The sequence below is a fragment of the Plutella xylostella genome, chromosome 28 (genome assembly GCF_932276165.1).
Source record: "Plutella xylostella chromosome 28, ilPluXylo3.1, whole genome shotgun sequence".
Lineage (NCBI taxonomy): Eukaryota > Metazoa > Arthropoda > Insecta > Lepidoptera > Plutellidae > Plutella > Plutella xylostella.
The window spans coordinates 1,903,342-1,919,381 of record NC_064008.1 but is presented as its reverse complement, the minus strand read 5'-3'; the positions used below and the strand labels follow the sequence as shown (position 1 = coordinate 1,919,381).

Genomic DNA, 16,040 nt, shown 5'->3' with positions numbered 1-16,040 from the left:
ATCAGTCGCTGAACTCACTGAAAGCCCAGGGTGCACCGGACGTACCTAAAGAACAAATGATTTATTTATTTATTTATTTAAACTGGAACACCAGCAGCTTATACAACTAACATTTTTAAGACAGATATTAAAATTATAATTTCGTTGTACAAGCCAATTAAAGGTGTACACAACATTCTTAAATTATCAATGACAACTTAAAATAAAAATTTATATAAAATTAACAATTTTTGAAGTTAAATAAAATATATAATAAAAGGTTTTTCTAAGTACAAAGTACAGAGATCACAGTATGAACACAAATATCTTTACTTTAAAACTAAAACAAACAATCAGGTAAGTACTAAGAACATTTTTTCATACATTGTATTTTTTTCTTAAAACAATAATAGGAATCGTGAAAAATGTCAAGATTATTATCCAATTTGTTGCTATAAATGTTATGTAGATCACATAGCCTATTTACTGGTGAATGTGAGCCTAAATTTGTACGCGGTTTAGGTCCACACATTAGTTTTTTAATTGGGTACCTCGGATATTTGAAAGGAATTGGGAAGGAAATACTCTCAAGAAGATCAGGACAGTCTATAAGATCTGACTGACTAAGATCTGAAATGATCCAGATTTTAGGGAGTGAGTGGTGAGTAAAGTTCCTAGAGAGGCAGATTTATTCACTGTTTGCTATGCCATCTCGGTCAGAATAATAACAGTGACCCTTTCGTGGATTGGCGAGAGTGAATAGTAGCGTTAACAAGAACGTTAATGGTCACAGACTACAAAAATATTTTTCTTTTTACCGATTCGCGATCTCTTCTCTACGCGCCAAAATTCTAAACGTCAAAACTCAAATTAATTTCAGCACAAAGAAAATGTTTTAAAGTTATTACAAAAGTATACAAGTTTACGTAATATTAGATACAGGAATAATAAAATAAACACTGTATCTAAGCCCCTTCTCTTCACAGTCTCCAAACCGAAGCTCCGAAAGCATTTTTTGGCCAAATAAACTTGTTCGTTTAGCATGTCCCTTCTAGAAGATGTTTTCTTGGAAGATGAGACTGAAGAAGCACACCAACTGGAGCGAGTCATCGAGGGCGATGAGTTTGAGGAGCGCCGCGACGACTCCGACGACAACAGTGAGAAGGATGATGAAGCAGGTACGGTTTTTGATCAAGTTGAAACATAACCAATAAGGTTTCAGAATACCGGTTTTTACTACTCGTACGAATTAACTGTGCACCTGGCCAACAAGAGCCAGGGGTCACGCTGGTTACGCCAAAGCTAGTTAATATGACATCTGGTTTTTTTTCAGTCAGGTGCACATTTTATTTGTAATATTAAGGTCATAGCTCATTAGAGCCACACGGCACGCACCCCTGCTATGCTATTTACTCAGTAAAGTATACACATCGGGTCAGTCTAAAAGCAGCCTATACCCTATACCTAACCCTTTCGCAAGGCCTGTTTTTAGCCTATAGTTAAGATAGTGCTATATTTACCCTTCAACTTTTTTTTCCTTTTTACATAATTAACACAAAGTTTTAATCACAATTTCAGTGGAAGACAAAAGGCGCATAGAGCCAGAGTCCAAGCAACAGAGGGTAGTGAAGAACCCTCGGTTTGTGCTGAACCCGGCGCGCCTCACCGGGCCGCGAGGCATCCAGGTCATACCAGAACTTTTTAAAGACTTCAAGTTCAAAGGTTAGTCTGTAGTTACTATATCCTAGGCTTTGTAAGCTGATGGCAGATACTACTGTAACACCATACAAGCAATGAACTTTCATGGTGTAACAGTAATATCTGCCATTTCACGCTAGGAGGCGCTTAATTTTTATGCACCCTAGACAGGTGCCTAGTGGTGGAATGTTAGTTGTAAGGGCAGAGGTTAGAATGTTGTGGGTTGTTGACATTAGATCCATGACTCCATAGTTAATAATTTTTATTAATATGTAGTTCACTTCTATTTCAGGAAAGGGCCATGAAAAGGAGGACTTAGATTTAGTGTTGAAGAAATTAGAACATTGGGCTTACAGGTTGTACCCAAAGTTTAAGTTTGAGGATTGCCTGAAGAAGATTGAGACTCTAGGCAAGAAGAGACCTGTAATGGTAAGCACTTTTTAAAACTACTTCATTCATATGAGGCTATTCCACTTAAACATAGCTCAAGATTTCTTAAATAGGAGGTGTGTTTATGTTATTATTACCATAATATGCTGCTATTGGTATAGAGTTTCTGTTGTCATTTGATGATTTAAGAAACATTTTATTTTCACACTATCCTGTCCAGAAAACTGCTGCAATGCAAGCATGCAACATTGCACTCTCTCTTATGGAACACCTGCATAATTATATGTATTATACAATGCAACATTGCATGTAATGTACAGTATTGTCTTCAGTTGAAGCCCTATAATGTATTAATTTTCCCAATTTCAAATCATGCCTGTTACACATCTAATCATTCCCATCCCACCTCTAGGTCCACTTACACAAGATCCGCAACGACCAGTACCAAACCGAAGAAACAGTTGTCCAGAAAGACTCCAGTGATGATGAAGCAACCCCAGCTGCTCCACCAGAAGAGGATGAGTTTGACAAGCTACTGCAGCAGCAGATCGAGATAGCGAGGAGCACACCGGGGCCCAACTCGGCTAAGAAACCAGGGTTCAGTACGCCTGTTGCTAAGAGATTGGCTGTTGGGGATGTTGGGTAAGGGAGTTTTATTTATTTGAATCCTGGTAAAATATTTGTGTCATTTGGTGTTCTTGTGTGTAAACTCTGCCAAGATTGGGGTTAGGCGCATGTGTCCCCAGAAATGATATGTAATGTACGTAGTATGAAGTGGGTACTACTTCCCAATCTCATGTAATAAATGAAGTTTTACTTGTGATTGAATTAAATATTCTATTTCATATATTCCAGCACCCCATTCACAATGCCCAAGGGAACATCATCGCCATCTATAAGTGACGAGCAGAAAGAAAGAATGATAAGGAACAGAAAAATGGCTGAAGAAAGAAGACTGGCTAGGCTAAAACAAAATAATTCTACTGAAAATGCTCATAATGCGATCCAAACCATTGAGGAAGATAAAGAGAACAGTATTGATAATAGTCTTACAGTTGATTCAACTGAAATGGTACCAGCAAATGATAGTAATGTAAGAAAAAGACACAACAAGTCAAATGTTATTGATAGCAGTGATGATGATGATGATGAACATTTAGAATCCAGTACAGTTTTGTCATATGGAAATGGAGTTAACGATGCTGATATGCGTGAAGAAACTAACATTAATAACCAAAATGGAACACGGAAACATATAAAATCAAATGTCATTGACAGCAGTGATGATGATGATGCTGATACATCTCAGAACCTAGATAATTTTGAGAAATCGAAAGGTAATAAAGAAATTGTGGATTTAACACATATTTCTGTTAATAACTCTGCTAAAGCCACTGCTCCTACTCCTAGTAGCGATTTTGATAAAATTGTAGATTTGACAGAAGGCAGTGTTAATGCTAATACAGAACCTATGAACAATTTACCTAAAAATGTATCAAATTATAACAACAGTGATAGTTCCGACGAGGAGTGTGATGTGACGTCAGTAAACCAATCTGTTGTAGTCGACATCCATAAGTCTATCAACAATGATGATAAAGATACTGATAAAGCTGATAGAGAAACATCAAAAGACATTTCAGGAGCTGCTCTTGAAGTGGATATTATTGAAGAAACTAATCTAGTTGAAGATACAGAAAAATGTGTAGAAGCTAATGAAAATGGGCAACCTGAAGTGAGTAATCCTGATGATAAATTAATAACCGAGACTGATGTAGCTATTTCAAATGATCTAATGGATGTTGATTTTAGTGAAGAGTTTTAACATTCACTCCAATAGTTATCCTTAGTTTATGTAGGTACTATTTATTAAAATAAAACGATGTAATTTAAAATAAGTTTTAATTTATTTATAGCTCAAACAATACTAAAAAATAACCTTATCACAGAACATAAATAATTTTGTTTTAAAATATACCTTAGCAAATCCGTTAGGTATTTATAAAATTGTTAAAATGCAATAAAATTATTTCATTTTAACAATTTATTTACAACAGTATTCACGTGGAAGTCATAAATTGCTATGTATTAATAGCTATGTACATTAAAATATGACATGTTTTACTAAAATAAGTTACAAGTTTGTTATATGTTTTAACCGACAGGCAGTTTTGTATGGTGAATATAACTAGCGCTTACTTTTTACGATCTAAAATGGCATATTTTATCTCTCATAAGTTCAAAAAACCAGCCCCATTTTCCGTTACCGATTTGCTCTCTGGATATAACTGAAAAACTTTAAAAGTTAAAAATTTGTCTATGATTTGATAGCTGGGAGCTGGGGTTTAAAACTTGAAAAGTTTCAAACTTTTCCCAAACGCAATAAATATACAAATACCGCTTGAATTAACGCTACTACATAATAATATAAACTGAGTAATAAATGTATACGAACTAAAACACGAAAAACAAATGACTGGCGAACGATAAATAATAGTGATAATAATAATGAAAATGCAGGAAAAATCACGCTTTATAAAACTACCTTACGCTATCGCTATTTCAAAGTGCTTTGTACAAAGATTAGAAATTTTGAATTTAAACAATCACTGGCAAGAGCATGAAAAAACAAATAGAATTTCTAAAGAGCACATTATAATGGAAATAGCCTGAGGAGCTTAACACGTTCACTGACTTGTAATCTTATAATTTCTGCGGCGGTGAACGTGTTAATCTAGGATACGTTCAAAAACTACATCCAATTTGCAAATATTTAATGTATACAGTTTATAAAGTATACACTTTTTGGTTGACCTTTTTGAACAATCCTAGAAGCCCATTTAAATTCGAATTACGCACTAACATAATAGTAATTATATGTACAATATATTTTTTGGTCTAGTATCAGTACACCAATATGTCAATTATACCATCGCTATAGCACATCGCAAAGACAGAAAATTCTATGCTGCATTCCCAGTAGGTAAACAGTTAACTGAGTTAAACTATTGACTGAGTTAGCGGCGTATCGGTTTAGTATGCCGAGTGTTCACATTTTTCTAGTTTTGCGCACACTCTATGCAAATTGCGTCGTTACGTCTAGTAAGGTGAGCTGTTTGCCTACTGGGATTTCAGCTTTAGGGGCGAAACTCCAGAAGACCCCTCTTAAACATTAATGTGACTTTTAAAGTTAAAAAGATGAGTAAGACATTTTTTTACCAGTAACTGAATTTTAAATTCAGATAGAAACTTTGGATAGGCAGTTAACAATCCGATTTTACATATTAGCTACTTATATGTTACATTCCATAATCGGCCAACATTCATAGACATCCACTGCTGGACATAGGCTTAAAGGTAGGTATGTACTTTAATATGGTACACTGGAAATACAATATTACCGAAATTATGAGTGATTTTATGAGTTCATTAAATAGCAATAATTATAGTATATAGTACCCACAATTTTATATTCCTAGTTAGTTAAATTTAGAATGAACTCCATAATTTGCATAGTAGTAATTATTGTATAGATAGTAAAAATCTCACACCAACTTTTAACCTGAGGAACCGTATCTAATACAAACACTTGAAACACCCAAAAATTTAAAAACACCCCGTTTTACAGCCGCTGTCAAAACCTGGCGTGACGTCACAAATTTTAGCCAATCAGAGACTTACGGCCATAGACAACTCACTGGTTCATTTCCGGTATGAGCGAGGCAAAGAACGAGGAAAAGATCATCCAGGAAACAGCCAGTATTGATTGTTGGTTGTCGTTGTCGGCAACGTTATTCGCGTTGTTAGCAACGGGTGGCTCCGGTGGCGTTGCGTTGTCGACGTTTTCGTTGGCGTTGTTGCGTTCTGCCGGTTGTGGAGGTTGGTTGGCTGGTGGTTCATTGTTCGCTTGAACGGCCAACTCGCGGAAAAATCCGATTTGGTGTCTGTAATTCAAGAAATATAGGTAGCTAAGTATGGTGGTTTTGGTAGGAATAAAAGAAAATGTCCTGTCTGTCCAATATTATCATGTTTTTCCCAGATTTATGGATCTCTAAATCAATTAATTCTGCTTCAGTGTTAGTGAGAAATACTAGATCTGGTTTAGAGATAATCACCGTAGTGAAAGGATTATCCAATCAGAATAGCGTCAGTCGCTGACTGCCCAGAGTGCCCCGGACGTAATCTAACTACAGTTGATACGTTACTTGGGCGTTCGTTGCGTTATCTGCATCAATCAATGAAACCCTTAATAACATCTATGAATACGAAAGTAGGTATCATTTTACACAATATTGTGGATACTCACAAATAGCCAGCAGCGACCAACAGCATAACCAATAGCAGTCTGAACGGGCTCGAGTACAGATACACCAGCGAGAACAGAACGGCCAATCGTGACGCGGCGTAGATGTGGTCCAGCCAATCGCGGCGCAGATCCTCCGCGTTTTCCGGCGGCACGGCCGGCGCTTCCGGTGCGGGCGGCTGTTGGCGGGAATAGAGGATTTTAGGTTATTTGGAGGTAAGATGGCGTCACCGAAACAAAATTTGGGGATAAGTACATTGTTACTATGTGTTGTTAGCATGTGTTAGTTACTGCCTAAGGTTCAGTCTATCATTTGTGCATACCGCATTAGGGTTGTAAAATTATTGTGTCAACTAGGGCCAGAAAGATAGATAAAGAAATAGAGTTTAGGAGCATATCAGTAGCTATAGAACTTGATAAATTATAAACATACCTGAGCAGGAACATCATTGGCTCCGTTCATTGGTGGAACTCCAGGCATCGCATTACCGCCAGCTTGCCACCTGAAATTGACATTAATTGTCGTTAATTTAAGCTCAATATCGTATGGCTGGATTGAAGGTCATAAAGGTGAAATTTCATTTACTTTATGGAATTGTAATGGGCTAGCATTGAAAAAGAGTTGTAGCTAACAAGTTTTTTTCTTTTGCCAGGTTTGCCCGTGGGAATTCCGGGATAACAAAGTTGCCTAGCACACTCTCTTAGCTGTAGTCTAGGTGCTTTAGGTACGTGCTAAAATCAACTGAATAAGTGGACCTATTTAATACGCTAAATAAAAACTCTAATTTGTAGTGCTGATGTTAATAACCACCTAAATCTATAGGTACTATTATTAACTTCAACACCTACGTACGTATGATATAAGCTCCTTTACAGGATAAACTTACTAGTAATTCCATTTCCGTGATACATACAACACTGTCCTTGACTTTTATTTGGTCAAAGAGCAGTTTGAATAGAACTATACATAGTTATATTATTATGTAGTATAAGAACGCAGTAGCTATGATATTATGTCATTGTTTAAAACGAGATTGCGAATTCTAAGTAGGCAGGTATTTGTTTTGATTATCTTTTAAGCATTGAGGTCATTATCAAATGGATTGTGCTACATAGAATAGAGATTAGGTAGTAGTAATCTTGAGAGTTTTAAAATATTTAAAAATGTTTCTCAGATTTATAAACTGAAAGCTACCTATTATAAATCTAAAATACAGGCTACTAAATTAAACTCTTTTTAAAGGTTTTAGTATCTGCCTAAATCCACTAGTTTACAGGTTGATGAAAAAGTGCTATGATGGTTCTACCTTTTTTGGCATAAGATTTATTTGCCTAATCTCGTATTGCATAGTAACGTTTGGTCAAAGTCTCGTTACGCCGAAAATCGTATGGCATAAATCTCGTTTAGTAAAAAGTTATTTCGCATAACATTGTTTAGCCTAATAATGGTATGGCCAAATCTTGAATAGCCTAATAATGCTATGGCATAGGTTTATTAGGTTTATACAAAGTAATAATATTCGTTTGGCTTTAATTTTGACGGAGCGTCTCCCTACATAGCGCAAACTGGTGCCTTGTATTGTTTCCGTTGTTTGGAAAACGCTCCGCTCCGCTTCGCTGCGCTCCGCTTTGGTTTTGATGAACATGTGCACCTAACACGCTCCTCCTCGCTTTGCTCGTCGTCGCACCTATTTTTAGGTTTCGGTCTCATGGGGTTTGTAATAATTATATTGGTCGTTAACTTTCGATTTTTTGATCATAAAATATCGTGATTTTCGGGATGTAGGAGAAAAATACCACAATTTGTACATTTACTACATACTTAATATATTATTTATTAAGATAACATTACCAAAAAGCAAGATTATACATAGGTATAGACGAACATAAATTTGAGCAAACGAAACTAAGGTGTTTAAAGATTGTGCCTAAAGAGTTTTAGACGAAACGAGCCTTATGCCACATAAGTCTTGGCAAAGTGATGGTTCGGCCAAAAAAGTTTAGACCATACGAGTTATGCGAAATGAGTTTTGGTCAATAAAGATTATGCGAGATGAGCGGAACCCTGCTATGATACCGCAGTCATCCCCAAATTTTGGTATACCCATTTTTAACATCCTGTACCTAAGGAAGATGTTACACTTACATGTTAGCATATTGCTGCATATACTGCATGTACGCCTGTTGCATCATCATCATGTGATTCGCCATCGACGCCGGATCATTAGCCACCGGCAAATACTCGCCAAAACTATAATTATTCGGATACGGCGGCACTCTCCCATAGTTATTCACGAAGGAGGTCAAATAGTTCTGCATCTCGACTGTGTGGTTCTGATCGTTCTGTCTTGTCTCTGGTCGGTTTACGTTCTCTGTGGCCGGCGCTTCCGGTGCAACATGGCGGCGTCTTACGCCATCCGTTTCCGGTGGCGTGACAGTTGGCGCGGGGGTTGGTTTCGGGTCTATGGTTCGGCGTCTAGGGGTGCAGACTAGATGCATGGTGTGGCCGATTTGGCTTTCGTAAATACGTAAGACATCCTTGAGTATTGTGGTGTCGTCTAGCAGCTGACCTGAGTATATGATTTTCTGTTCGTCTGTGCTCTGTGAACAAAGAAACATGCTATACTAAATTTTGTTCATCTTTCGCGATTCGTTTGTGTAGTATATGAGCATGCAACCTGCATGAAGGTTGCATACCTATCACCTATATATAAGGGCATCTGTCAAATTAGCTGTCAGTAATAAACTAGCTTCCATGGTATTCGGTTGTTTCCTTTCCGCACTACGGACACTCCATCTGGCGACGAGCGAACCCTCAAAAACAAAAGAAAAACAAATGAAGCGCTTTTGTTTCCTTTCAAATGTTCTGGTGAAAATTTTGTAAATAATGGCGTCGGTAATCGGAAATTTGAGTGTTTTTGACTATAAAATTCACGAGTGGGAAATATTTCACGGACGATTATTGCAATTTATAAAGTTAAATAACATCGAGGAGGAACATAAAAGTGCAGTGTTGTTGACGCATATTTCGGAAGAAGCGTATAAATTGGTGCGAAATTTAGCGTACCCGCGTAGTGTGGAAGAGGTGGACTTTCATGGCTTAGTGAAATTACTGAACGGTCATTTTACTCCCAAACGGTCGATCTTTGCCGATAGGGCAAGGTTCTACGATGCTTCGAGGGGTGATGGCGAAAGTGTCGAGGATTGGGCGGCGCGACTTCGGGGACTTGCGATTTATTGCGAGTTTGGCGGAGCCCTGGACACGTTACTACTAGATCGCTTCGTGCTGGGTATGGGTGCAGGCCCCGAGCGGGACCGCCTGGTCGAGCAAGACGCGGTCACGCTGACGCTGGTGAAGGCGATGGAGATGGCACAGCAGACGGCGTGCGCCCGGGCGGCCCGCGCGGCCATGCACGCGGCGGAGGCGCCGGTGTACCGCGCGGGCTGCGAGCGCCGCGCCGTGCCGCCCCTCGCACCGCGCCGCGCGGAGCCCGAGGACGCCCCGGCCGCGGCGGAGACTACGCAGCGGTGTGCAGTGTGCGGCCTCAAGGCTCATGAGGCTATCAAGTGTCGGTTCAAAAACTATAAGTGCCGAAAGTGCGGTGAAAAAGGGCATTTGAAGAAAGTGTGTAAAAAGGCAGGTTCTCATTTGCATAATGTTGAAGCGGATGCAGAGGTGCCGGGCGTGCCTGAGTGTGAGGACTGCCAGTGCTTCAACGTTCGGTATGTAAGTTACGACCCTATTAAAGTAACTGTTAATGTAAATAATGTAAATTTGTCAATGGAGATAGATTCCGGATCGGGCACTTGTATTATTTCACACGACTTGTACATAGATAGATTTAGGAACTGTAATTTGCAAAAGTGTAACATAAGAATGTGTCTCTATAACGGACATAAAATTACGCCAGTGGGTTATTTTGTTGCCAGAGTAACGTATCTAAACCAAACGGAGGACGTGAGGTTCTACGTGATTAAGAATGGCGGGCCCCCACTGTTAGGCCGTGAATTTATGTCAAAGTTTAACATGCATTTTACAACGTCTGTTAACAATGTCGCGTTGAGTGTGCCTGACGTGGATGTGCAGCAATTGATGAAGCAATATCCAGACATTTGGAAAGATGAGTTAGGTTGCTTTAATAAGTTTGAAGTAGATTTACACCTGAAAGATGGTGCAACTCCTAAGTTCTTTAAACCACGAAATATTCCCTTCGCGCTGAAGGAGAGGGTGGAGGAGGAGTTGGACCGGCTGGTGCGCGCCGGCATACTGGTGCCGGTGCGGTACTCGCAGTATGCGACACCAATAGTGCCCGTACTTAAGGAAAATGGTAAGGTGAAAATTGCTGGTGATTATTCGTGTACGCTGAACAAGGATATGGAAATTGATAAATACCCTTTGCCTCGCATCGAGGAAGTATTTGCTAAGATAGGTGGCGGAGAACATTACTCTAAAATAGATTTAAGTAACGCCTATAACCAGTGCAAGTTGTCAGAGCCGTCACAGATTCTTACAACGATAAATACGACAAAGGGGCTTTTTAAATATACGCGGTTATTGTATGGTTTAGCGAACGCACCGGCTATTTTCCAACGTTTAATGGAAAATTTACTCGCGGGAATCGAGGGAGTTAGCGTTTGGTTGGATGATATCTGTGTTACTGGGCCTAACAAACAGGTACACATGTCTAGGTTAAATGAAATTTTCAAAAGGCTACAGGATGCAGGCTTAAGATTACAAAAAGCTAAATGTTCTTTTTTCCAAGACAGCGTGACGTATTTAGGCTACGTTATCGACAAACACGGCTTGCGCACCTGCCCGACTAAGGTAGAGGCTATATTAAAGGCGCCAGCTCCGACCAACGTACTCGAGGTAAAACGATTTTTAGGCGTAGTAAATTATTATAGGAATTTTATTCCAAAGGCGTCTTCGCTTCTGGCTCCGCTGCACGAACTGCTGAAGGCGGGAGCGCGCTGGGAGTGGACGCGGCGGCACGGGGACGCGCTGGCGGCCGTGCGGCGCGAGCTGGCGTCCGAGCGCGTGCTGGCGCACTTCGACCCCGCGGCGCAGCTGGTGCTGGCGGTGGACGCGGGCCCGGCCGGCCTCGGCGCCGTGCTGGCGCATGTGGATGACCGGGGCAGGGAGAGGCCTATCGCTTTTGCGTCGCGATCGCTGTTACCGAGTGAGCGGAACTACAGCCAGATCCACAAGGAGGCCACAGCGATTATATTTGGTGTCAAGCATTTTCATCAATATGTGTACGGCAGGCGCGACCCATTTATACTAAAAACGGATCACAGACCTCTAATAGCGATTTTTGATAAAAATAAGGGTGTTTCGGTTACCGCGGCGTCACGACTACAAAGGTACGCGCTGATTCTGTCGGCCTACAACTACTCGGTGCAATATATCAGCAGCAGCAATAATCTGATAGCGGATTATTTTTCTCGATCGCCGCTGGCTGCTGGGGTAGTGGAAGGTGACGACGGAGATTTGCCTTCTCTGAAATTCCTGACTGCGAACGTGGAGCCTCTTTCATTTGAGTCGATAAAACGAGCATCAAATTTAGATCCTGTTATTAAGACAGTTATGAATTACATGGAACACGGGTGGCCACGAAAAATCATGTACAAATCAGTTTTACCGTATTTTCAAGTTAAAACTGATTTGGAAGTAAATGTTGGGTGTCTTTTCCGTGGACATAGAGTTGTAATTCCTGTAGTGCATAGGAAACAGATGTTAGGAGAACTCCACTCGGGGCATTTTGGGATTGTCAAAACAAAGAGCAAGGCCAGGTCGAGGATGTGGTGGCCCGGTATAGACGGGGACATCGAGCAGTGGATAGGCGCGTGCGACACGTGTGCGGGCCTGCGGGCGGCGCCGCCCCGCGCCGCGCCGGCGCCCTGGCCGCGCCCCGCCGGGCCCTGGCAGCGGATCCACATAGATTATATGTCGATAGGTAACCTCACGTACCTTATTGTGATCGATGCCTACAGCAAATGGCTGGAATGCATCTACATGAATTGCGGCACCTCCACTCAGGCGCTCATCGCGAAATTGAAACATTTAATGTCAGTGTTTGGCGTGCCAACGGTTATTGTTTCTGATAATGATGTAAAGATTTGTTCTGCAGAATTTTTAATATTTTGTAAAAACAATGGCATTAAATATGTGACGTCTCCGATTTATCACCCGTGTAGTAATGGTCAGGCGGAAAACTCAGTCAAATGTAGCAAAAAGATGATCAAATGTATTCTAGCTGATAACAGTAATGTGTCTTCACACTGTATTCAAGACAAATTGTTAAGCTTTCTATTTGAGTACCGCAACACTGTTCATTGTGCGACGGGTATGACCCCCGCTAGACTGATGTTTGGCCGAGATTTAAGGAGTAGGTTAGATCTTATTAAACCTCCAACACACCTTACCACTACGGGTACATCCGCTTCAGACGAACTAAAACCATTAAACCGAAGTAGGTGTTTCGAGGAAGGTGAAACAGTTTTAGCAAAGTGGTTCACTGCTAGGAAGTTTATTTGGTCGCCCGGAGTTATAAAAAGGAAGATAGGGAATCGAATGTATGAAATTTATTTCAACGACTTTGATACCTTAGGAACTCGTCATGTTGACCAAATATTGAAATGTAAAGAGCCTAGGAATGTAGAAGAGAAACGGATTGTACATACGCAAGATTCATATGTAAATACTCCTGTTATAATATATGATGCACCGGAGCGACCGCCTTCACCACCACCGTCACCGCGCGCTTCATCATCATCTGAGAATGTCAGTAGCCAGGGCTCGCGCGAACAGTCAGTTACTGAGGCAGCAGCTGTGTCTGAGGGAGATGAGAGTAACAGCGCCGGAGACGCTGGAGGTGGTGAGGGCGAGGGGATGGTAACTTGCGATGATAACACAACGAGTTCTGGTCTGGAGCGGACCGACGATGTAGACGAGAGTAGTGCTAATGTGCATAGAGATCTAGATGATGTAAATATTGACATTGTAAATAATAACGGTCGTACACTTAGACCTAGGAAGAATATTGACTATAAACAATATTTTTAGAATTTCCAACATATTCATTGTTTCTTTCTTGTGATAATAATCTTTGAAATAGTGGTGGAGGAGTGTAGTATATGAGCATGCAACCTGCATGAAGGTTGCATACCTATCACCTATATATAAGGGCATCTGTCAAATTAGCTGTCAGTAATAAACTAGCTTCCATGGTATTCGGTTGTTTCCTTTCCGCACTACGGACACTCCAGTTTGTCTATATGATACTAAATTGTCAGATTCTGAATGGTTCATCAACAGACAATTGTTCCGCGATTAGGTGACGTATTGTTCTATTGCCAGGACAATTGACTGTTGATGAACCGTTCAGAATCTGTCTATTTATTTTCTTAAATTAAAAAACAGACTTTGGTGCCTGCCAAAGTATACTAGATTTATGATTTGTGCATATCTTAGGTAGGTACTTAACACATATCTATAACCTAGCTGTACAGGCAAGTCAATAGATATTTTAAATACATAGTTTTACAGTTGTGGTGCTAGTCTGTCCCACCTGCTATAATTATTTAGATAACAATGTTGTACTTTATGTTTTACAGTACATTTGTATACAGAGGACATAATAATGATTCATCATTATTTTATCTGTAAGCATGAAAATATTATCATGATCTTCACATTTGCATATCTTATTTTTTGCTTTAAAACAATAGAAAACTAAACATAATAGGTGTTGATATATAAGTATTTAAATATTAAGACTAATTAGTAAAAAGAGTTGTCTACTAAAACAAAGTTATCTTTGTAAAATATAAAAGAGATTGCATCATGCAATTTATTACTTTCTCTAAGACTGCAGACTGTAGACAAGAAACTAATAACACCAAAGTGATGTAGCTAGTTTCTAGAAAGCAGCCATAGATAAAATTACAGTGTAAAATATTTGTTCTCAGAGCTTGGGTGGTAGAAATGTTTGTGTTTGGTGAATATGGAATTAATGGCAATAACCCTCTTGTCTTGGAGGCGGGCCATGTCTTGCAGTGAATTACTTATAGGCTGTATCTTTCCTGTATTTTTAATACTAACATTATATGTTTACTTTCATGAAACTTTAGTGCAATCCAGGGCAATAAAATCTAACTCTGTCTGGCTGGTATTGTCACTCTGTTTGACTATACAAATATAAACAAACATTTACCTGGCCAGGGATCGAGCCTGGCTGCTCCATGTGGTTATCATATCATTTTCCTAGTCAATGGGTACCTAAATTAAATACTTGAAGTTGTTATATGTCATAAAAAGAATGCACCAAATTAAATTGGCATTGCATTGTTACAAAAGCTGTTAAAAAACCAATTGGGTTGTTATCAAATTGGCAATTATTTTTAGCACTATCAACACATACATACATTAATGTTTTTTTATGTGTGTTTTTCATTTGGCTATGTGGCAGAAAGATAAGTAACACTATATAGTAGGTAGTTACATGTATAATTAAATAGTAATAACATAGGGTGTATTGTATGTTGTATGTGAATGATAGGGCTTGTATAAAGTATTTATTACTTTTGTAACAATGAATCTATTGTATTCATTGACTGATGCTTTACTTCTATAGAAATTAATTCACAATATTGGAACGCCTGCTGATGTTTTTGGCTTACAATAAACTTAATACATTAAAGACTCTCTTCTATGCAGGCTTTTCACACCATGAATTTGATCTCTTTGGATGGAATTCATGAATGAAAAGAGATATTCACAATAGCATTAAAGTGGTATATTTTTTGGAACCAGCTAATCTGACTGCTGTGCAGAGTCAGTCCTGTAAACATCCTGACAAAATCAAGTCAAGGTCATTCTAATTCCCAGCATCCCAGCAATACACCAAAAGAATTTCCAAGCCTACTTCAGATTAGTAGCACTATCTATCTATTAGGCAAATTAAGTAATATTATTATTGGTTGGTTGGTTGAATTGAAACACCCAAGAGTACTTGAAGGCACCTTTTGTATGCAAATTGCAGTGTTCCCGTATTCTACTGTCCGTTGATTTTACCAATGACCTGATTAAATACATAAACAGGCATACAGGAGGACTAAACGACTGATAACGTAGGTACTTACAGGTTTGCTGGGATAGACTTCAGAGAGGTATCCTTTGAGTTGTTTCACAGTCCATGAGGACTGGCACTGGATATTCTGATCCTCGATCTGTTGGTTCGGCGCCTTTACAATCAAAGTCACGTTATCTGGGATCATTTTCGAGCATTAGACTTCTAAACACTGTGTTATGCAAACAAACGTGAAAATTATGCACGGTGGCTTGATAGATAAACAAAGTAGACAAGTCTAGTAGCTTAGAGATAAATGGATCTGGTTAACAAAAAATGAACTAAGATAACTGGTTCACGTGATTCAATGGAGTGCAACAATTATTTGAGGTAAATAAATAATTTACGCCATAAAAATACCAGCCCAGATAAATTGTCAGTTCCGAAAATTATCTGTCGAACGCTGATTGGTCCACAACAGCTGTCAAATAAGTAAAATCGTTCTCTGTGCCTATATTACATTGATTGCTATTGGTCAACTAAGGTTGAAGGTTTCGCTATTGGTTGTTTTCAGTTATCGTAACGATCGGCCAATGAGA

At 39.4% G+C, this 16,040-nt stretch overlaps 2 protein-coding genes across 2 annotated transcripts; one reads left to right on the top strand and one right to left on the bottom strand.

Annotated features, from left to right (window-relative positions):
• The first annotated feature begins 835 nt into the window (after nucleotides 1–835).
• On the top strand, nucleotides 836–3,980 carry LOC105393219 (chromosome segregation in meiosis protein 3). Its single transcript, XM_011564955.3, has 5 exons — nucleotides 836–1,157; nucleotides 1,558–1,701; nucleotides 1,970–2,106; nucleotides 2,480–2,709; nucleotides 2,923–3,980. The coding sequence occupies exons 1-5, from the start codon at nucleotides 1,022–1,024 to the stop codon at nucleotides 3,890–3,892; spliced, it is 1,617 nt and encodes a 538-aa protein (XP_011563257.3). The 5' UTR covers nucleotides 836–1,021; the 3' UTR covers nucleotides 3,893–3,980.
• On the bottom strand, nucleotides 3,956–15,892 carry LOC105393227 (homocysteine-responsive endoplasmic reticulum-resident ubiquitin-like domain member 2 protein). Its single transcript, XM_011564966.3, has 5 exons — nucleotides 15,515–15,892; nucleotides 8,517–8,971; nucleotides 6,804–6,873; nucleotides 6,374–6,549; nucleotides 3,956–6,011 (listed from the first exon to the last, which is right to left on the bottom strand). The coding sequence occupies exons 1-5, from the start codon at nucleotides 15,647–15,649 to the stop codon at nucleotides 5,762–5,764; spliced, it is 1,086 nt and encodes a 361-aa protein (XP_011563268.3). The 5' UTR covers nucleotides 15,650–15,892; the 3' UTR covers nucleotides 3,956–5,761.
• Nucleotides 15,893–16,040: the final 148 nt, after the last annotated feature.